The following is a 22617-nucleotide window of genomic DNA, read 5'->3' as shown; positions in this document are numbered from 1 at the left end:
GGTGATCAAAGGCTACTGAAGTGTTTGGCTTATTCAGACGGTGGGCGTGGCAGGCCTTCCCCTTTTCTCCCTTCACAGTTTAGCTCTTTTGCTGTTTGCTGAGTGTATTCTGGACAACCTTTATTTCTCAGACTTTCGCAGTTTTGTGCTGTTCTTGTAAGCTGGAATCCCCAGCAGATCCTTTGCTTTCAATATAAGCAGGGGCCAGAGTGTCTTTGGTCTAAAAAAAATGTGTCCCTCGAATGGGCTGCCAGATCCCAATGCCTCCTTCCAGTTCTTCATCCCAAAGTATGCTGATGGAAATGAGGCTCGTGCTCATGTCACTGCTACAATTATCATCTGACCAAGCAGATGGATCGTGGACCTAAGGCTGGGCTCTGTTTAATGTAGACATCCTAATTTTAGGCTAGTACTAGTTGTTAGCACTTGGGCATCCGCATCCTCCATCTTTTAATTTTTACTGCTGTTTACATGCACTCTCTTATTAGTTCTATAAGTACTCCTGGTTCTGTAATATGATAATGTATTTTCAGGTAAAGTCAAGACATTCTAAATTTGACTAAAAGAGTATCAACATCTACCACCTTAAAGAGCAACCAAACAGAGCCTAGTATCCTTGCATCTAGCATTTTAGTCTGAAGGTTTACTGTATCCAACATATCGTTTGTGCAATATAGTAGTTTTTGTAATACATTATTACTTTTTTCCTAAGTGCTCCCAAGCTAAATTTATGTTTGAGATTACTTGGAGATAGTACATTCAGCCCTCTTAAAGTGTTGCCTGTTGCATTCGCATTTTCTTCCATACCGAATGTACATTGCACAATACACAATACTACCTGTTCATAACATCTGCACCTTAGGTCATTCTCAATGCATAGTTTCAATGACACAGTTACCAAGACTATAAACTAGGTAACCGAGCCACATGAGTTTCATAGGATGAAACTCCTCTCTCATCTGATGAAACTCCTTCATTTAATGAACCTGCCAAGTCAGCAATTTTACTTATGTGGCACCTTATTTAATGTGCATGACACTCTAATGAAACATGCATTGAGACTAGCCTTAGAATTCAGTAATGCTGAAGCCCATGTATTCTATTCTAGGGTGTGTTTGGCAATTATGTGGGAAGACGTCTAGGAATTAGTGCTGGGAGTTGATAGCGAGAATTAAGGTGGGAAATTGACTTTAGTCTCAATCTCTTGTTTGATTCGTGGAGGGAAATAAGAAAGGGAATTGAAGAGGGAATTCATATCCCCTGTTTGGTGTTGGTGTTTTGATGGAAAAAATTAAAAGACAAATTATAATTGGCCATGAGGATCTACTTTTCTTTTAAACACAACTCCCACCCAATTCTCACCCCTCCCCTAAGAAATTGATTAGTGGGAGTTGGTCCTCTGAACTCCCCTTCCCCTTCCCAAACTCTCCCCTTCCCACAAAACAAATAAAAGATCTCCCATTCCTTGCTTTAAATTACCCCCCAACCAAAAAAGCCGCTAATGAAAATGAAATATCATGATTTGGCACTTTCACAACGTACAATTTTCTGTGAAGGTATAAAATGCACCACATGGGACCCTTGCACTCAACCGAATGGGTAGAGGCTTGAGAACAAGATAGGATTCATCATTTATGGGTCGCCTCGATTTCCATGAACAGCATCCAGCATTTATCTTTTGGGAAGACTGCACAGCAGGACCAGAGGTGTAATAAGAAACTTTTTATACACTCTTGTAAAGAAACACGTATGATGTGAAGTCCAAAGGTGTAGTATGGAGCTTCTTGCTCACAGTTTTCAATATATTATAACATTCATTTCTGTTTATGAGGGGGCACACCTGCGACCATTCAACAAATTCCATCTAAAACTTTTATACATCACAACCTTCACACCGAGTCCAGTATATTACCGGATACAGTCCAGCCCATGACATGGTATAAATAAATTGACGCACTAATTTTTACAGCACTCTATAACATACATGTATATGTATTACTCTCCAGTCAAAAAGAGAAGGGAAAAAAAAAGAGAAATGAACCCCCAACAAATTGGGGATTGAAAGGAAGTACTCCACCTGTAATTTATTTGGTTGCTTTCGCCTGATTTGCTGCAACTGACATGGAGCGAAGCCGTCCAGCAATCTCTGTGAACGCTGGGCGCTGTGCCGGATCCGGAGCCCAGCACTGCTCCATGAGTCTTCTCCACTCCGGATCACATGAAGCTGGCACAGTAGGCCTCAGTGTGTTGTTTACGATGCCCCCTGCAAAAGAGATTCTAAAAGTCACGCACGTGCTAACTGATCAAAGGGGGGAAAAAACTAGGATCTTGGAAAAATGAATAAATTCATAGGAGGGGCAAAATCTTCATTAGAAGACAAAGATGTTGTTGAAAAATAAATCAGAATACCAGGGCAACCAAAGGTAAAAGAGTGGAAGTGGTGAGAATAAGAGGTGCACGATAATCCGTTTTTACAGTCCCATCTTAATAATTCGACTAAAGGGCAATGTAGACATTATTGACGGCAAAATGATGAAGATTCTAATAGTTGAATACCCTTAACTGTATTCTTTCTCCTTATATTGGTAACAATAATGTAGAAGCTTCTAACAACAATTCAGTAGCCACCCTCCGAAAACGTGAATTACCAAAACAGGGTTAGTGCCATGACAATAACTTTGGTAATAATGTTTAACACAGCATAGGATTTGAGCTGCCCAAACTACCAGTCCCAGGCCCAAACCTCCAATTTTATTGGCTGAAGTAATAAATGGCCTTTTCGCCCATTATTTGATCATATAAATCATGAACCCTAGAAACTGAACGTCAGTCGTAGACAAAACAAAGGCAGGGCTGAGTATTGAGGGAAGATCATTTTCTAGAACTGAACAGAAAAACATAGGAAACCACCAGCAACGTTCTCAAGTCTAAGCAAACAATTCATGGACTAATTGTAGCTGATGAATTGTATACCTATAATTGCGCCATAGTGCATATTGGCATATGGTTCTTCGCCGGTGAGGATTTCCCACATAACAATACCGAAAGAAAATACATCAACCTGTGCCAGTGGAAACAAATTCAGCACCTTAAATGTAACTTCTTCATACACATAACTGAAGAAAGATATGGATATTATTGGTTCTGGAGTAAACGAATATAGTAAGACAAAGGACCACCACATGATGGCAAATTTTATGAACAAGTTTGGAACAAGATGAGGGTGTTTGGTTTGAGGCATCATGTGCGTGTGAGGAATAAGGTGGTGACGGATCAATCCACTCCATTCCCAAAAAAAAAAGAGTGGAACAAAATAGATCACCTCATTCCACGAACGAAACACCCTCTAAAACCACAGCTGAAAAGACCCAAGAACTATGATTATACCTTCTCTGACACCTTATTGCTGCTTCCATTAAGTAATTCTGGAGCCATCCATGGGAGAGTCCCTCTCACACCTCCTGAAACCAGGGTATTTCTTTTTATTTTGGACAAGCCAAAGTCACCAACCTGTATAGAAATCATAAATTCACCACATGAGTATAATGCAAAGTAATTGAAAAACATGCACAATACAGTTAACACTATAGATGGAAGTGATGCTCACTTTACATATGGGACGCGATTGATCTTTAAGATTTACGAGCAAGTTATCACACTTCAAATCAAAGTGCACAATATTTTTCGAGTGCAAATATTCCAGGCCAAATGCAGCATCCATTGCTATGATAAGCCGCTTACGACGATCGAGATATCTGTCCAGTAAGAAAGAATTTTTGTTACAGTAAAAAATAAGTGAAACCAAAGTAATCACAGAAAGCAATTACTTGTCCTTGCGCTGCAAAACATGTCGAAGAGAACCATTAACCATGAACTCAGTCACGGTTGCCAATGTACCACCTGGCCCATCTTTCACAACACCGTAAAATGCCACAACATTTGGATGATGAAGCTTTGAAAGAATTTCAGCTTCTCGCCAGAATTCATGCGCCTAAACAACCAAGCAAGGAAGTAATTTTTGATGAACCAGCGTCAGCCAAAGGTTATTTACTTATTGAGATATTTTAAGCCATATTAATCAGCATCTAGCCAAAGTGCTACCATGTTTGGTTTGGTGCATGTAGCAACTGTTAATAAATGACATACTCAACAACTCTTATCAGTAAGATCATAACATGGTCAAGAGTTGTTATACTGCAATAGTGCTACAACCTTTCATCCAATGGCCTACTGCCATATTTTGCATTACTCCCAAAATGGCTATAATATCTGAATCATAGATGTACAAAAGTGGTGGTTCAGAGCTTACTAGTCTTTCTAGTTCTGAAGACCGTCCTGTGAAGCAGCTTTTCTTTATTCTCTTAATGGCTACATCGCTGCCCCTCCATTTACCATGGTACACAGTTCCAAATGTGCCTGAACCAAGTTCCCTAAGCTCTTCGAGGTCTTCATTCTTGATGATCTGTGGAGAATATTCCTATGTTCAGTACTCCAATATGATAGCTTACAAAAGAAATTAATCAAATGAGTATACAGCTCAATGGTGTACCAAGCACAACCATTGGACCTTCTGGACACAGGATGTACCCATTCATCATGACTAATTTAACAAATAAAAAAAATAGGTGCAAATAAAGATGCAGCATCACACAAGCATAACTAAATCCTAGAACATTAACAAAAGGGGATTGTAACTCATTAAGATTAATAAAGGCTCTAATGCCCATTCTAGTCAATTGACATTGCCAGTTTGATGTGAAAAAAAAGGAGAAAATGCGAGACTCTTCACATGGATTTTTCTCTGAAGCAGATCATAAAAATAACATCAAATTAAGGAAAATGTTAGTTTAAAACTCGCCTCAGCAGAATCAAATCAAGGTACCCACATGTATTAACCTCATTGTACCAGGTTACCTAACTAATGTGTACAGTTAAACAATCACTAGATACTGTACTTTATAGTGGTTTTACTTACCAGTTTCGCAGACTACAACTATTATGCCCCTAGTAACACAAACTACAACATTTTCAACACCCTAACGGAATGGTTGCTTGGTATTGGATGCCATTTAGTTGAAATAGCATCTAGTGTCTCCTTTTTTCCTGTATAGGTAGAAATTGGACGATAAATAGTATTCAGTATCGGTCTTCTATTATCGGCTAGGGTATAAAATGCAGTAGATAGTGTCAACTAGGGTTCAAACCCCATAAATTCAACAGCTACGAGGCATCTCCTTCAATCCTACTATCTCAAGTACATCGCATGTTTCTCTCATGGATTCTGCAAAAGCTCGTTTTCCATATTACGGCTGATTGTCATGACAACACGATAACCACAACAAAAGAAATGTCTTCAATACACTGACTTCTCTTAGATTGGTGTCTATTTATTTTTCCAATTTTAAAGAAAATGTCATGTTGATAAAAGAGGTAACAGTTGCACAACAGCAAAGGTCCGGTACTCTGGTCTAAATACAGTTTCACTAAAGATCAAGTTAGATCTAAACAACAAAGGCATAAGAAACTAAATCATAGCTGGCTACCTCCCTGCATAACGTGTCTAACAGTGTGATACTGTTAAAGCAAAGTAGCACTACTGATGTGGCTGAGTTAAAGGGTAAATGCCTATGGAACAATCCATCAGTTCTGGATATGGAACATCTGTTGTAGGGTGAAGTGATTGATCAACCGCCTGGCCATCGACTTGCTCCTGGATGTGACCGAACGTTCTTGTCTTTACCAATTTATTAATGGAAGAGAGAGAGAGAGAGAGCGGGGGGGGGGGGGGGGGGGGGGGTCCAGATTTGCTCCTCCTAAGTGCATAATAGGCAGCCATTGCAGGGTAAGTGCAACTAATTGACCTACTAAAACTTAAAAAACATATTTGGAAAGTGCAAACGATGATAATCAATCTAAACTTATTCCCCTTGATGTGCTTGCTTCAAACTGAAGCAAACTGGTGCTGCCATGGTTAATGTGACACTTTTTGCACATGTACTTTCCAATCAAACTTAGTAGGGGTGAAAACAGGATGGATTATCTGTTTGTCCAAAGGGGTTCAGTTACTAAATGGATAATCCATATCTGAATCAGGACATTCAGTATCTGTACCATATCTAAATCTGAATACTCAAAGCCCGATATCTAGTATGCATATGGGATGGATACCAATATCTGACGCATCTAACACTAATCGTATCCAACTCCGAATCTAAGAAAACAACTAACCGTATCTGTACATATCCTTTTGTATCCTATCCGATTTCATCCCTGAATCTGAGTTTCATTTTCTTAGGTTGGTAGGACAGTATATTTTAGTGATCATGTAAATGCAACCTGGAATGACATCATGCAAAGAGGATAGTTTGGAATCAATAGTTCCACCACAATTCTACCCCTTGACCCTTGGGAGCCTGCACAATCCACAAAGGCACACAGTAATGTACACATAATGACAGAAATTGCCTAGTGCTCATGTGAATCATGAGTTCTTGACCCTCTGTGAAGTTGCTTGTAAACAGCAGGTCATAGTCGCACACGATGGAGCACAGGAGACCATGAAGTAGCACAATAGAACCAAAGATACCAGGGGAGACCAGATTAGCAATGTTGGGGGTACACCAAAGCGATGAAGTGAGCCTACTTGGGGTATGTCAACAAACATCATTTTGAATGTTCACTGCATAACAAAGGTGCCCTCCCAGACAACCAACTTGATTTCAAGGACTAGAGAAGGCCATTTTGATCTAGTTGTGTCGGCAGAACGTTGTGGAGGCGCCTCTAGAGATAATCGAGGCATAGTCACAAAAAAGCTAGGTCTACTGGGTGCAAGTCAGAGTCAAAGGTAGCTAAAAATGAGGGTCAAAGGGGGCAGTTAGGGCCCAGTGACCCAGCTAATCTAGGTCAATCAGAAAGATAGAAAAAAAAGAAGAAGAGGGAAAAGATAAAAGAAAGGTTAAATGCGCTGTTGACCAGTTGTGTGCTGGCCCATACGACCCACAATTGTAACCCTAAGCCTCCTCGCGCCCTCACATGAATCATGACTAACAAACAAGTAGCCACCGCCTCTCGTCCATGCTTGCTGCCTTGCTTTCTTTTTTTTTCTCTTTGTTCTCCTGTGAAAGCCACAAATCAATCACCCATTGTCACACACATGATTAGCAAAATATATTGCTCATGGATCCCTCTTCCCTGATGCGCCCTAAGTTTTGTCCATGGTTTCACGCTTTGCAATGATGAGGTGCTAGCAGCTGTCCAATGCCAAACAATCAGCCATGGGTGCCATCATGAAGCACCATCAGAGACGATGAGGAGACAGCGATGCCACAACCAGGCCTCACTAGGCAACCAAGAACCCCACGTGTACGATGATAATCTTCATCTACACCTTGTCCCATCTGGAAACCCAGCAGCAATGGGGCAATGGTCAGTCCAGAGTTAGGACGCACCCATCTTTAACCCCTACGGCATGGCATGATCAATTCAAAATTGGGACATGGACACATCTCATCCGCAAATCCACAATGCAGGACGGCATCACAACGACGAGGATTGTGCCAGGCCTAACCCCCTGTCACCTATGACTGGAGGTTCTTTTCAATGCCTTCACACCATATGCCATGTGGTTCAATGAGTTTACAGCTACAGTCTGTCTGTGTGGCATAAATTTCAATAATGCGCAACATGACATCATCCACCTCAGTCCAAGCGTTGTCGGCCTCTCATGCCCCAATCCCCATGTTGGCATGCACAATGATTATTCCAAGGTCCAAAGCATTTTGTCATAAGAACACCAAAGATAGCAAAGTTGGGGGGAGCTTAGGCTTATAGCACAAAGAAAGTGATAAATGTGGCACATGCAACATAACATCATGTTGTTTGCATTGGCCGAGGCCTTGTTAGCCTCTCTCATCACCATCTTGGCACACACACAGTGATGATGTCAAGGTATGTAGACATTCCCCATTTGGCATAAGAGCGTAGGAAATGGCAAACTTGGGAGTAATTTTGGTTCTACATCACAAAAAGAAAATGATAGCAAATGGCCGATTGGTCGTTGCCTTGGCCGCGACGAAACTTTGTCTCCTGCTATGCCAAAGGGGTTTGGTCTTCACAAACATGGTGGCATGGGAGGTTCCTTTCTTATTTATACCCCATTTAAGACCACAATATGATATTTTTGTAGGTTTAGACACCACTAACTGACCTACCAAGTTTAACAAAATAATCTTGCAAAAGAATGCCAATCAATTTAAACTTAACCAGTAACCACCTTATATCTAACTTAGTAAATTTTATCTCCTCTTAATCTATGGCTTTCAAGGCGAAGCAATTGGAATGGCTGGTGTTGTCATGGGCCATGGCTAATGTGAAAATGAGCTTGGGCCCACGCTTTTGTTGATATCTATACATGGTCACTTCTCTATCCTTGATTGAAAGTTCATTCTATGAACATGATGCAGCCAGGATAAGTCGTTGGAGGTAAGACTAAGTAGCATGATTGTAACAAAATACAATGCATTAGGGATATCATAAATTCATACCATACATGCTGATATTAGCAGGGATTTGGTGCTTGGTTAAGGAAAGATGCCTACTTGGTACTTTCAGATGACAAAGATGTCACTGACTCACTAGAGAAAGAAACCAACCTAAGGGAGCAGATGATATCTTCCAACATGACATGTTGCACGTTGTGCTAGGCACAAAAATGTCATGATTTGAGGCATGGTACCCTTCATGCTCCACAATATGGATGTCAAAGCTGTGGCTTGCATTGCCCTTTTGTTGGCACTGCCATGATTAGTGGCATGGATAACGCAGAAATACTTCATGCCTACTACAACTATATTCCAATAAAGCATCACATTTTTCATGATGAAATTCTCTTATCAAGCAAGAAATCTGTGGTTAGTTTGGTAACCGAGTATGGTGTTGAATCTCATAACAAATGTGATGAACCATCCAAAGACGTCAAAAGAGGATACTTTACTCAACTGCTTCCTAATCTAATGAAATGACAGGGAACCTAAACCAAACAAATATGTTGGACCCTGAAAATTAGTTCAAAAAACCATATATTAACCCAATAAGCATACCAAGACTCCTTAGGCTTTACGTGTTTTGATGATTTCTTTTCTATGAGGAAATGTATAATAGTTTAAATGCATGCTGCTTCAGGGGACTAGAATCATATAACTGGGATGAATGCTCCAACCACATTGGTTTTGGACATGAATTGCAAAAGGCAATAACATGTGTGAAGAATGATTTTGGTTTTATGGAGTTACTTGTATAACCAAAATAACCACATAAGTAAAAAAACAAACATGAACATAAATTGTACAAAAGATGATTGGCCAAACAAGTTGGAACCTAGCCAGTAACAGTTCATGACAATCCATTTTTTCCATTTATATAGTTGGATTTAGCAAATTATGTATTATAAAGCAGCAGGTCACCAAATCCATTGCTTTAGTTACACCTCTGTTGCCTATTTTGCTATTTTACAACTTGTTTCAAAATTCATTCAAGCCAAAGAACATACCAGTTTGCCTACATACAGATACATAGTATGGTACAGGCACTAGCATGAATCAGCACTGGGAGATTGTACTTCTAGAATACAGCCAAGCGCCCATAATATGTAAAAGGACATCACAACCACAAAAGAGCATAAACTTCTCTGCAAGCAAAAGCCACTTATACCTGCAAGTATTCAAAATCATTGTCTTTAAAGGAAGCATCCATGACTGGTCCAACAGCCCTACCCTCTTCAGTCTTCTGTTCCTGGGACCAAGTAAACAATTTCAAAGTGAAGGACTCTCAACATCAAAGAATAAAGAACACTTCGGCCTTCTTTCCATACATGCATACCTCAAAATCCAGATGAGATGGCATCATTTCATGCATATTTGTAAAAGGATTATCAACTTGGAACCCTTCAACGTTCTTCGTTGTCGTTGGATTGTCAATCTGTGATGAGACAAAACCTGGGATTGAAATGCTAGGATCAACATTGGTGTGGGAAGCTATTGGAGACACTTCCACAGGAGCATCACTCTGAGGAGCCAAATTCTTCACATTAGTTGTATCATGCTCTAAATGATCTAAGGGATAAACTCCCTCCTCAATTTTTGCCAGATCTTGGGCCTCATCCTTTTTTGGAAACTCATTTTGTGCAAGATTTCTGAAAAATGACCACCGCTGGGGTTCATAATTAGGCATATTCAAGCTATGGATTGGATCAATAAAAGGACTGGATGACTGTGCTAAAGAATTAGCATTTGCAAAGAAATCAGAAAGAATGTCAGGGGAGGTCCTCTCTGTACTACCAGCAATGTCTCTATTTTGTGTGCTCGGGATAATAGTTTCCTTGTGAGAAACATCCACAGAGCTGGTGGAACATGGTACAACAGGATCGTATTCACAATCAGTTGGCAGTGTTGGCTTAGGAGCATCCCAACTAATATGTGGTACAGCAGCATGAGAACCCAGCTGATTAGTTGTTTCTACATCTTGAGAAGTTTCCTCATCAAGTTTGCCTTTAGCTACGACCTGTTCAGCTGCATGGCTAACTTTCTCCCCATTTCTACTGCTCCTGTCATCTGAGGACCTCTTTTCACCAAGCAGATGTGCACTGAATGGAGAAGCTTGCTGTACAGTGTTGGTAAACCCTTTCTCAAACTGTATAAGACTATCATCGACAGCTGGATCATTTAGATTTATATCCTGGGCAGCTAAATTTGGTTTTTCAGTCCCCTCAAATGCAGAGTCAATATTTTCTAAAATGTGTTCACTTGCAACGCCAGACTGCGACTGATGAATTAAAAGTTCTGGATTAAGCGAATCTTCAGATTTCGATAGCCGATTCAGAAAGCCTGCTTGCTCCCTAGGAATCCGCTCAGAATGAAAAACTCGCCCAGGGTGAGGAGACGGATTCTTATAGCTGTGATCTATCATGTCAGCCTGAAAGTCAGAACAGCCAGATGCAAAAGCTCCACCAGAATGGCGATCATCTTCGCTGATATCTGAACCCTGCGTTGTCGACCTAGCTCTTGGCATGGTACAAGTCTCTAGGTTCTTCACATTGTCACTTGGTTGAAGAGAAGATGTCACACCTTCTTGAATACCAGCAGTAGGGGGGGCTCCTGAAGGCATATAGTTTGAAGCAGATGAGTCTTGATGCTTTGTATGACCACTGAGATTTTCAAGCGACTGAAAGTAATCTAGTTCATTATTTTGATTAGGCATGTTACCAGAAAACCTCTTTTCCTCCTCCACTGATGCTTCTGTCTGAGCATCCTGATAAAATTGTTGATCAATAGATCGCTGTGAAGCAGTTCCTGAGAAAGGTGCATACTGGGATGTATATCTATAATCAGAAGGTGTAGATAGAGGAATAGATATCTGGCCCTCAATGTCATGAAATCTTTCACTGGTTGCTGGGTTAGAGTAATCAGAACCCTGCAAATTCTGCATCCTCTGTCCCTGAATGTCATGAAATCTTTCACTGGTAGCTGGGTTAGAGTAATCAGAACCCTGCAAATTCTGCATCCTCTGTCCCTGAATGTCATGAAATCTTTCACTGGTAGCTGGGTTAGAGTAATCAGAACCCTGCAAATTCTGCATCCCATGGCTATAGTAAGAGCGCAAATTTGCAGTATTATCACTGTATAGAGCTGATGGCATTGGTCTTGAGAGCATCTCTGGAGGCATGAAAGTAGACGCATTCACTGCATGCAAATTTGAACTGTCTCTGCTTGAGTTTGTCAGCCTACTATCAAAATTGAGATTAAAGAACTGATCGGGTTCATTCATGGATGTATTTACCAAACCCTGGCCACTAGATGAATTCGCAGCAATTCCATCCATCCCGTTGATGGCAGCAACATATTGGATCCCAGAATCACTATCCATACTACCCAGGCTGAAACTCATGTCATCAAATTCAATAGAAGAAACAAGGAATATCCTAAGCTTCTGGGACCCATCTCCATCAAGCAAACCACATTCTTCCATCATATTTCTCAAATCTTCATCATTTGAAACTGAGATCAAGGCATCAAGATCCTCACCGGGTAACTGATACTTGATAGCATGAGGTTGATTATATATGGCAGTTGTCTTCTGTTTAAGCTCCTGCCAGGAAACATTCCTACTAATCCGAATTATATGGGTCTCACCACCAACATACCTAAGCTTTCCATCACTTGGTCGGGGTAATATTTTCCCCCCGAAGCTACAGAGAATTTTAATCACTCTGGAAGTTTCTGAAGCCTCAGAAGAAGCATAGCCACGGGACAGTCCCTGACTACTTCCACCACCAGATGGAACTCGTGGAACTGACATACTTGACATGTGCCTTCTTCTGTTTTCATTTTCAGAAAAAGGTTTTCTTTCAACTTCATCTGGTTGATGGTTATCTGAGGTCAGAAATATTGATGCATCGAATCTAGTTTCACCTCCTGTGCGATGAGCACCAAGGCTTACTCTGGAATCTTTGTGACCAGTACTGGAAGTGACATTCTGATTATGAGGCATACCAGGAACAAGATGTTTCTTGGGTATAGCTCTCATGAATTCAAGAGAGAACTCCTCCCCAGTTTGAATTGAATAATTAAGGACAGGCTTAACGGTGCCTGCAACAGGGTATTCTGGAATGGGATAACTGGTGCATGCTGAGCTTGAGGACCCACGAATGGAACTTTGAGCAGCAGAGCGAACATCATCTTTTCTAGGTTCCATCAAGCTGTTTTAACTAAAGTATAAAAATGATGTAGGATATACAATTCATCATCATGCTATCCATTCATTCAGCTGATAGTAGTCCATTTTCCTCTACGATTTTTATGTGACAAGCGAAGCAGTTGGAGAGCACAGAACACCGAGTAAAAGGTAATTCAACCTACAGCAAAGGACACAAGGATAATGCTTAGTAAGGAGAATGAGAAAAAAAAAGGTCAATTAGATCTTAATTGAGGAAACATGCATTTTGTTGTGTGTGACAGAAGATTGAATGACACTAGAGAACCTTGGCAGATAGTGAACTACAGTAAAATTAATGATGATAAGAGCAAGAATTAGCAAGAAACTATACCAACACAACAAACTTACAAGCTCTAAAGCTCCCCAAGTCAATGACTAAAGAATGAACAAATGTGTTCAGGTGAAAATATACCGACCACTAGCAGCTTTGTACTCAGGTTGCTTGTTGGTTTATGACAAAACTATTTGAAGTTGAACAATGCTACGGAGAAATCGCAATACTTGTCATGACGTACTTGTGCTATCAAGCTGTCTGATTAATCACGACTAGTTGGTCTAGTCAGTCCCCCAGACTCAACTAGGTGCTACGACTCGACTTTGACAGCTATAAATCTGGTCAATCTGATTAGTTGTCGACTGATCACGGTTATTCAGATGACTAAGGTGTGGATGAATAGAAACAAGTTACAATTACAACTGCTGGGCAGCTGGTCGTGGGCTGCATCTGGGGATTACATGAGCATTTCTTTTTCCACCAAGTTTAGAGACTGCATGCCTCCTCTACAGTTCAAATCCTCTGACTCTCCACTCTCCTTCCATCAGCATCTCACTCCCACTCTCCATCCACCAGCCACACCGCCGCCACAGACAGGATTTTGTCGTGCAGGCGGAAGAAGCAGCACCGCCGGCCACCTCCACACCCTTACCTTCCTTTCCTGCCACCGTTTCCTCCCAACCACCGTCCCTACTGCTGCCACCAGAACGACCGAAGCAGGGGGCTCATGCAGGCGGGACACTGAACGGCAGAAGCTCTCACGACCAGCCCCGCCAGCCACCTCTCCTCTTCCCATCCCAGCTGGCGCCACCTCGTCAGACGAAGATGAGGTGGTCCTCAGCCAACAATTAGCGCACATCTTCCATCTTCTTGAGTCCTTGTTCCCCAATCTTGGAGCCAATGCTCTGTTTCTAGTAGTCCAGTAGCAACTTGTCTTTACTCAGTTATCAATGAAAAAATAAATCTTGTCTTTGCTCTACTCTTACCCTCTTAGTTTGCACCATCTCAGTACCTCACTAGTCAATAATACCTCTGAGCAGACCCAGCAAAGGTCCCCGATAATATTTTTTTTCCAAAAAAAAAACTCGAAGTTAGGACGCATCAATCAAACAGCCAAATAAATAGCTTCAGGTTAGGGTTTGGGTGTGCTCGGCTTCCGAATCCCACAGCCAGCAGGAAGGGAAAGAGAAGGGGCTAGCTGGGATTACCTGTCGAGTGCTCTCGTTGCCGGCGAAGATACCGACGACGAACACCTCCTCAGCACCTGGCGTACGGCAGCAGCCGTCGGAGAGCGGGGAAACGCTCGCTGGGTCAACCGTGAACGGAAGGGGAATGCGGGGGTCGGGGGAAAGCAGAGGAAGGAGGGAGGGGGTTCTAGATTGGGAGGAGGAGGAGTAGGAGACAAGAAGAGGAGAGGGGGGGAAGGGAAAGTCCGGGGGGGAAATGAGGAGCGTGCTGTGCTGACGCGAGCGGGCGGCGGTGTGCCGCCTTCTCTGTCATCAGTCGCCGTCATCGTCGGGCGGGGTGGGGTGCTTATCTGGAGCCTGGAGGGGTGGGTGGGTGGGGGGCCACCTGTACAGTCGAGTCAAAGGGATAGGTCTTGTTTATTCTCAACAAACAAAATCAAAAAAATTCAAAATTTTTATCAAATCGAATCTTACGGCACAATGCATTAAATATAAATAAAAACAAAAACTAATTACATAGACTTTGTTTAGTTTTTAAATTTTTTTCAAGATTCCCCGTCACATCGAATTTACGGCACATGCATGAAGTATTAAATATAGATAAAAAAGATAGCTATTGCACAGTTTATCTGTAATTTGCGAGACAAATCTTTTGAGCTTAATTACTCTATAATTGAATAATTACCAAATAAAGCCGAATGTGCTACAGTAGCGAAATCCAAAAATTTTCGCGAACTAAACAAGGCCACAGTTTGTCTGTAAATTACAAGACAAATCTTTTAGACCTAGTTACTCTATGATTGGATAATGCTACATTAGCAAAATTAAAAAAAAAATTGTCGGTAGAGAGGAGCAAGCCAAGCCAGGTCATCGTGCACTACAGTCTACTGTACATACTACAGTGAGGTAGCTACTAGGATATGCTTTTTTATTTGTCTTGTTTCATTTGTATCAAAGTGGCAAAGATGCCTTTTTTTGCTTCAAAAAATTGAGTGTCCACTTGTTATAGTCAATTTGTTTTGATGTCTTGATTTGTCTGAAACAGATGTTTTTGTTCTATATACTCTAACAACCAAATATATATGGATGATAATTGACAAGAGTATCAAAGCCCCGGTTTAGAAGGCCCGTTCTAGACTTCTAGCCATTATTTAAGGAAAAAATGTCTAGTGAACAACTGGCTGAATATTTTGATTGTGTTTTTGTCTAGTTATTATCTCTATAACTAAAAAGTTTTTTAACTGCCTTTTCACTCAGAAGCATTGGTATAGTACAGCTAAGTTGCATGGATGAAATTGGGTGTCACTAGATTATGGGATGGTTTCTTTTTGTTTAAATGTTGTGTGCTTCTTTGTTAGGCAAAGGCCTGAAGAATTTTGCAAGACTTTTTATCATCTCGATGTAATGCTCTTGAAAATTAATAGTTAGTGACATAAAAATAGAAAACATTCTTTCTGATGATGATATATACACATATTAGTGATGGTTACTGAACATTATTGATGCTAACTTCAATGACGGTTCGTTTATGTGTGATATTTTTTGGATTCGTATCTCTATGCACTACAATATCAGGCATCTTGATCAAGGTTTTAAATCTCTAGAGATAGTGCTTGCCCAATAAGCACGCTACAAAAGGTCATTTTTATTGTTATTATCTTTATTGTTAATGGCACAATTAGCTGGTGAAATCTGTTAAATAGACATTCAATTATGTGCCACTAAAAGGGCTCAATTAAGTGATGTGGGGGGCCAAAATGTATGGCCATATATAAAGAGAGTGACATGTAGTGGTGGTGACGTCTTCAACCGTCGACAACGACATGAGTGGGCGAGTGGCAGAGGTCGAGGCACTCCATCTCCCTCAAGCAAGCTAGCCATCCACTAGTCAGGTGTGACCTTGTCACGGGACAAGAAGGAGATGAGCATGTTTTGCCTTCCTTAATTAATTCTTTGTCGAGTAGGAAGTTACCTCCGACTCGTCCTATCCTCTCCTTGAAAAGAGTTGAGCTAAGTTTCCTGATTTCTACCAAGTTTATGTGCCATATTTCCCAAAATTGCCAAGTCGAACTATGGCAACGACTATGGCTAGCTATAGCCTTTCATCATTGTTGCAAAATTATGCCGCTAAAAAGGCTTTGTTGGAGATTTAAACCATGGCCCCAATGATGGACTTATCTATAATTTAAATATCATAAATTAGGGTTTTGGTGTGACGGTGTTCTTTTCTAACTTAGTAATTTAGGATGGTATCTTTTCTTAGGGTTTGCTTTTGGTCGTTCTAGTTAAAAACATGTAGGATATACTGTAGATTGAACTAGAAAATTAATATTAATTGAAGCCTTCAATTAATGAAGGCTCCATGTTAGTTCTCATGACACACACTAGGAAAAAAGATAAAATTTTTATTATCACAATAATAAAACGATGATGATATATACTCATGCATCTCATCATCTACTGCGTTATGGTTGCGTGATGGGCATTCAAGAGAAATGGGGTAAGAAAACGATGATGATATATGCTCGTCACAAGAGGCGGCAAGGGGCGGTGAGATGCAATGCAATGGCCGTAATGTGATGATGTGCATATGTAATGGGACTTCAGGATTTAATGATTTACTATTCCTGTAATAGATGCTCTAGAGGGCATAGAAGCAATTGAGCCATCTGTCCGTTTGAAATTGAATACGCTGGCTCAGGCTTAATTTTCATTGTATATGGGCTATATAGTTTATATCCACCACTAGTGGAAATGGAAATTTGTGCGCTTCGTAGCAAGGCAAGGATAAATTTGAAAGTTACTGGAAACCAACAGAAGAAATAATCATTAGGAACATGCACCACAAACTCATGAGAGAAGAAATAATCAACTAGCTACACAACCCAACAGAATGACAAATTGAAGGTGGAAATTTAGTTTCTCAACCTGAGGTATGGTGAAGTGATTTTTAATGAGATTATTCAAATTGCACCATTTTCTATAGAGAATATAATGGATGAACAGTCTTCATTCCCATAAGTGAAGAATCTGACCAAAGTTATCACATGACACAAATGCTTAAAAAATAACCAGTCTCATAAACCAAACGAACTTAGTTTGTAAGTCTAAAGACATAGGCCACCACGGGAGGCAAAAAAGGCCACTGCTATGGACTCCAATAATGTGCGAGAAGTAGAGATGACGCAATCTTTCTTATCATGCATCCCAACCCTATAATTGAATACGAGCATATCCATGCCTAGTCGATAATTTAACCCAAACGATCACTACAAGGAATCTTATCATTTGAGCTGCGCTCAACTTTTATACATGTATAGTTCCTGACTCTAAGGCCCACTTGTATGCAAAATTTAAAATAGCGGACTATTAAAAATAGCGGCAACTTATTTTCAACAGCTATGTAGTTATAGCTAGCGGTGCTATGACAGATAGTGTTTTCATAAAAAAATACATGAAAAACACGAGTAATTGATGAAAAAGACATGGTAAATATGAATTTTGATGAATAAAAATATGTTTTCATAAGTCTAGGTAACATTACAAAATACCAATATGACATTACAGCATGGTTCATGAAAGCTTCATTGTCTGAAATACCAAATTAGTTTCAAATGATAAATGATAATCTAGTCTAAGATGGAGTTTTAAGAGTCAGACTGAGAAGATTTATCATAGCGGTGCTATAATAGCGGTAAAATTTGTTGTAACAAATACAAATTAGCAGCGCTATAACGCGTAATAGCGGTGAATGTTGTGATAGTGGAAAAAATATAAATAACTTAGCGGCAAGCCTGTCCAGCAGCTATAGCGCCGCTATAGCCCACTATTTTATTCTTTGCTTGTATATGACGTTGGAGTGCAGGATGTGAAGCTAAAATAAGACCACCTCATAATAACGCAAAATAAACTTAGTTTATACTAAAGACATAAAACCACTATGAGAGGCTAAAAAGACCATTGCTACACACGGAGAGAAGTAAAGATGATGTCATGCATCACAACGCTACAACTGAATGCGAGGAATCTAGCCAGATTAGCTGCGCTCAGCTTTTACATTATGGTCTTGTTTAGTTCACCCTGAAAACCAAAAAATTTTCAAGATTTTCCGTCACATCAAATCTTGTGGCACATGCATGAAACATTAAATATAGACGAAAACAAAAACTAATTACACAGTTTAGCTGTAAATCACAAGATGAATCTTTTGATCCTAGTTAGTCCATAATTGAATAATATTTGTCACAAACAAACAAAAGTGCTACCATTCCGAAAAGTTTTCACTTTTCAGAACTAAACAAGGCCTATATTTATAATTCCGACTCTAGCCCCTGACGACGGAGTGCAGGATGTGAACGGTGGCGGCGGCGAATAACACTGATCTGAGCAGCAAATTATTTCTCGATCGTGCTTGATCAGGCTAGTCACCAGTGGCTCTTCGGCTTCCCCGAAAATTCATTCGATTCATGGGAGGAGCTACGGCAGGCTTTCATCAACAATTTCATCGCTACTTGCGAGCAGCCAGGAAACAAATACGATCTCGAGAGGATACGGGATCGCAAGAATAAACTACTGTGCAATTACATCCGACGCTTCTCGGATATGCGTCTTAAGATCCCAAAAATCTCTCACGACGAGGAAATTTCCGCCTTCATCAAAGGTCTTCAACGACGCAGAAAAACTTATCAGAGAAGACGTCAGAAGAACTCAACAAAACGAGCAGTCTCCTCGATGAGACGACACCCGAGACAACCGCGGACGTTTCGACAACCGCAACCCTCGGCGCAACGATAATCGCGACCACCGAAAAGGGTGGGATAGGCGCCTTGACCACCATGACGATTTCAGGAGTAAACAACCTCGCGACAACGACCACGAGGTCAACACGGTCAAGCGGTTCACCGGTCGCCGCTATAGCCCACTATTTTATTCTTTGCTTGTATGTGACGTTGGAGTGCAGGATGTGAAGCCAAAATAAAACCACCTCATAATAACACAAAATAAACTTAGTTTATACTAAAGACATAAGACCACTATGAGAGACTAAAAAGGCCATTGCTACATACTGAGAAGTAAAGATGATGTAATGCATCACAACGCTACAACTGAATACGAGGCACACCCATGTCAAAGCTGACGATCGACGAATTCACCAAAACGATCACTACTACGAGGAATCTAGCCAGTTTAATTAGCTGCGCTCAGCTTTTACATTATATTTATAATTCCGACTCTAGCCCCTGACGATGGAGTGCATGATGTGAACGGTGGCGGCGGCGAATAACACTGATCTGAGCAGCAACACCTTGGACAACTGAGCGCTGTAGTCGTCGTCAGCTCCGAGTATGATGACTCCAGCCTCCAGCATTATCGAAGCACAGAAACCTGGAAGGAAGGGAAAGATCATGCATGTAGCAGGTGAGCACGCACGCATGTCAGTCAGATTAGAAACATGCATTGTGTCTGCTAGCAGCTGAATTAATGGTGTTTAAACAGCAGCAGCCTCATGCATGCTAGCAGTTTCAGAGTGTCTGAATGGATCGCACGCACCAAGACAGAGATGGCCCCTGATGTGGAACGTCTGCTCGGCTGTGGTGAGCATGTAGAGGAGGAAGGCGACCAAGCAGTAGAAGAAGAAGGCCCGGATGAACCACTGCTGGGAGTGCACGAGGATGGCCATGTTCTCCAGTGCTGCCGAGATGTTGGCCTCCATCGCTGCAAACTCTTTCTGCATGCGCGCGTAAAAGTAAATAATTAAGATGGAGGTAGATAGTGTTCGTTATTTATATATTGTGAGAGAAAAACAATATAATGCTGTTGATAGAAAAAGCTATTATATATGTGGCTAACAGGATAAGCGACATCATGCATGTTGAAGAAGAAATTAAACAAGATGGAGAGGACCGTACGTAATACCTGATTTTCCAGTATGGATTGGAAGTTGTTGTGGATCTCATCCTGTTGACGAGCCATGCATCATCATCAGCTCCTGCGCGAGCTTCTGGTTCTGGGTCGTCGTCGTCTCCCTGCTCTTGCTCTCCTCGGAGCTATGGAGATGGAGGTCGTTGTCGTTGAGCCCTGGCATGGCCGCCTTGGCCTGCGCATCCACACACAGCTTGGAGGAGGAGGAGGAGGAGGGGGCGGCGGTTGCAGAGCAGATGCAGAGCACGACGAGGATGCAGCGGAAGCCAAGATGCCCTGATGCGCTCCTCATCGCGACGTCGAATTGATGGCGATGTCTGCAATGCAACCGCAGGAGGACGACGGACCATATATGAATCTAGTTCCAGGAGAGGTGGGCCGCATCGATCGCGTATCACGCACGCACGCGGGGGTTCCCGGCCGGTGAACTGGATCATCGGATCGGAAGAGGTCAGGTCAGCGCATGCGCGCGGAAGCGAGGATATTCTGCTCTGAACTCCACGCCTAATAAAACGGATCGACGACGAGGCCAATATGCTTAGATATATGGGTGGAGTACCATGCATGCATGGAATGCAGGGCAGGCAGTTATTAGAAACATGCATGTACGTATGCGCTCTTCATGCAATTCGAACTGGCCTACATGTACACTACTATATATAATACAACACCAAACTGATCAAGAGAAAATCTTACTAGTATTAGTATTCAAATAGGACTCAAAGACACATGCATGCCGGATATATATCTCCTTAACTACAACAAGCATAGAGTTCCACAACATCATTTCTTTGTATAGGATATGTAGCTAGTGAGGACAACATGCTATATGACAAGCGAAAGTTTAGAGATAGCAAACTTGTTATTTTAGCAAACTAGATAGCGCGGATCTGTGTGTTGAACTCTATATACTAGCTAGGCTAAATAATAATCTCCTCCTCAACGACAAGTCTCGTAACCATATCCTCGTCATCTGGGAGGACAGAGTTAGAGAGAAGGAGCTGGTAGCTCTTGTTGGGATCAGGCACGCCATTGGAGAGATCATAGCTGAGGACTGGTCATAGCTCTTGTTGATTGATTGATCTCGCGAGTGCACAACTAGCTGCTAGTGTCTGCAATGCAACCGCAGGACGGACGATATATATATATATATATATATATATATATATATATATATATATATATATATATATATATATATATGGAAATTCCTTTGTACACGTACGTGTAGTTACTCTCATCTTCATAAACTACATTGTGTATGTATTCATACTTGTTTATCAGTTTGAGTATGTTTATTTACTCATATTAAGATACTCAGGATCTTACCACGCGAAAAATTTTCAAAAAAAATTATATTTTAAATATATTACTAAAATGCCACTACTATATTATATATAATAAGTATAACCATATACTCTATGTATGTATGCATACTTAGCATACATATCACTCTAGATGGTCTAGTATGATCATATACTTTGTCTATATACATTTCGTCCGGTCATATACACCTTAAATTTAGAGATACATAGATGAGAGTAACTACACGCGCGTGTAAAAGAAACGCGTATATATATATATATATATATATATATATATATATATATATATATATATATATATATATATATATATATATAGAATCTCAAATAATTAAACTAATCCTAGTGAGATGGATGGAGGTTCCAGGAGAGATGGGCCGCATCGATCGGGGCTCGCGTATCACGCATGCGGGGGTTCCCGGTGAACTGGATCGGAAGAGGTCAGCGCATCATATCGCATGCGGAAACGGGAGGATTTAACTCTGCTCTGCATTTCTGCGTCCAACTCCACGCCTAAAACGGATCGACGAGCATAAATCATATTCTAAATTTAGCCATTGTGTGCAGTGCACGCCGCGGGTGTTTTGGTTTAAAATATCCGGCACGCAAGCATGTCCGTCCATTCGAAATTCGAATCGTTTTTGTTTCGAATTCTGCCGCTGCGGGGTTGTTGCAGCGCAGTTGGCTTTTCCTGCATGCACTGCAGAATTTGAGCTCCTCAGGCCTTGTTTAGTTTCAAAAACTTACTACATTAGGGCACTCACAATGCAGACTCTATTATAGAGTCTAAAGTAATTTATTATCTCGAATAATGTGGAATTAGAGTCAAAATAAGTTTTGAATTTTTATTTTTTTTACCTCTTTCTTCAATAAATATGCTGTCACATCAGCAAAATACCATAAATAATATGTAATTAATTGTCCTGGACTTTGTGATAGAGTTTTGCATTGTGAGTGCCCTTACTAGCATAATCAATCTCACAAAAGTTATCATAGTTCACAAAAGACTGCACAAACAAACATGAAGTTCCGGACCATTGTCCATCCTTCAAAGAGTGCAGCTGACAATCAGAAGTAGAGATGCAAACAGCACTGCTAGAGAACCGACCAAAATATATTACACTGTCACTACCATGTCACA

At 41.0% G+C, this 22617-nt stretch overlaps 2 protein-coding genes across 3 annotated transcripts; both read right to left on the bottom strand.

Annotated features, from left to right (window-relative positions):
* On the bottom strand, window positions 1756-14520 carry LOC8075992. Of its 2 annotated transcripts, XM_021448410.1 has the most exons (10): window positions 14251-14520; window positions 11582-12907; window positions 9877-11506; window positions 9709-9789; window positions 4310-4462; window positions 3828-3991; window positions 3608-3755; window positions 3388-3510; window positions 2974-3061; window positions 1769-2263 (listed from the first exon to the last, which is right to left on the bottom strand). In XM_021448410.1, the coding sequence occupies exons 2-10, from the start codon at window positions 12745-12747 to the stop codon at window positions 2085-2087; spliced, it is 3732 nt and encodes a 1243-aa protein (XP_021304085.1). In that variant the 5' UTR covers window positions 12748-12907; window positions 14251-14520; the 3' UTR covers window positions 1769-2084. The 2 variants fall into 2 exon arrangements, with proteins under 2 accessions (XP_002439300.1, XP_021304085.1); XM_002439255.2 differs by having other exon boundaries at window positions 1756-2263; window positions 9877-12907; window positions 14251-14519.
* Window positions 19221-20585, bottom strand: LOC8075991. The gene is made up of 3 exons (XM_002439254.2): window positions 20146-20585; window positions 19780-19957; window positions 19221-19614 (listed from the first exon to the last, which is right to left on the bottom strand). The coding sequence occupies exons 1-3, from the start codon at window positions 20200-20202 to the stop codon at window positions 19463-19465; spliced, it is 387 nt and encodes a 128-aa protein (XP_002439299.2). The 5' UTR covers window positions 20203-20585; the 3' UTR covers window positions 19221-19462.

This window comes from Sorghum bicolor, chromosome 9, assembly GCF_000003195.3.
Source record: "Sorghum bicolor cultivar BTx623 chromosome 9, Sorghum_bicolor_NCBIv3, whole genome shotgun sequence".
In the NCBI taxonomy this organism is placed as follows: Eukaryota; Viridiplantae; Streptophyta; class Magnoliopsida; order Poales; family Poaceae; genus Sorghum; species Sorghum bicolor.
This window is presented reverse-complemented; position numbering and strand designations above follow the sequence as displayed.

Coding starts and splice junctions, on each gene's coding strand:
- LOC8075992 (XM_002439255.2), bottom strand. CDS start 12,747: ATGGAACCTAGAAAAGATGATGTTCGCTCTGCTGCTCAAAGTTCCATT. Junction 3,511..3,607: donor AATCGCGTCCCATATGTAAA/GTGAGCATCACT, acceptor ATTTCTATACAG/GTTGGTGACTTTGGCTTGTC. Junction 2,264..2,973: donor GCACTATGGCGCAATTATAG/GTATACAATTCA, acceptor TCTCTTTTGCAG/GGGGCATCGTAAACAACACA.
- LOC8075991 (XM_002439254.2), bottom strand. CDS start 20,202: ATGGCTCGTCAACAGGATGAGATCCACAACAACTTCCAATCCATACTG. Junction 19,958..20,145: donor AATCCATACTGGAAAATCAG/GTATTACGTACG, acceptor GCGCGCATGCAG/AAAGAGTTTGCAGCGATGGA. Junction 19,615..19,779: donor CAGGGGCCATCTCTGTCTTG/GTGCGTGCGATC, acceptor CCTTCCTTCCAG/GTTTCTGTGCTTCGATAATG.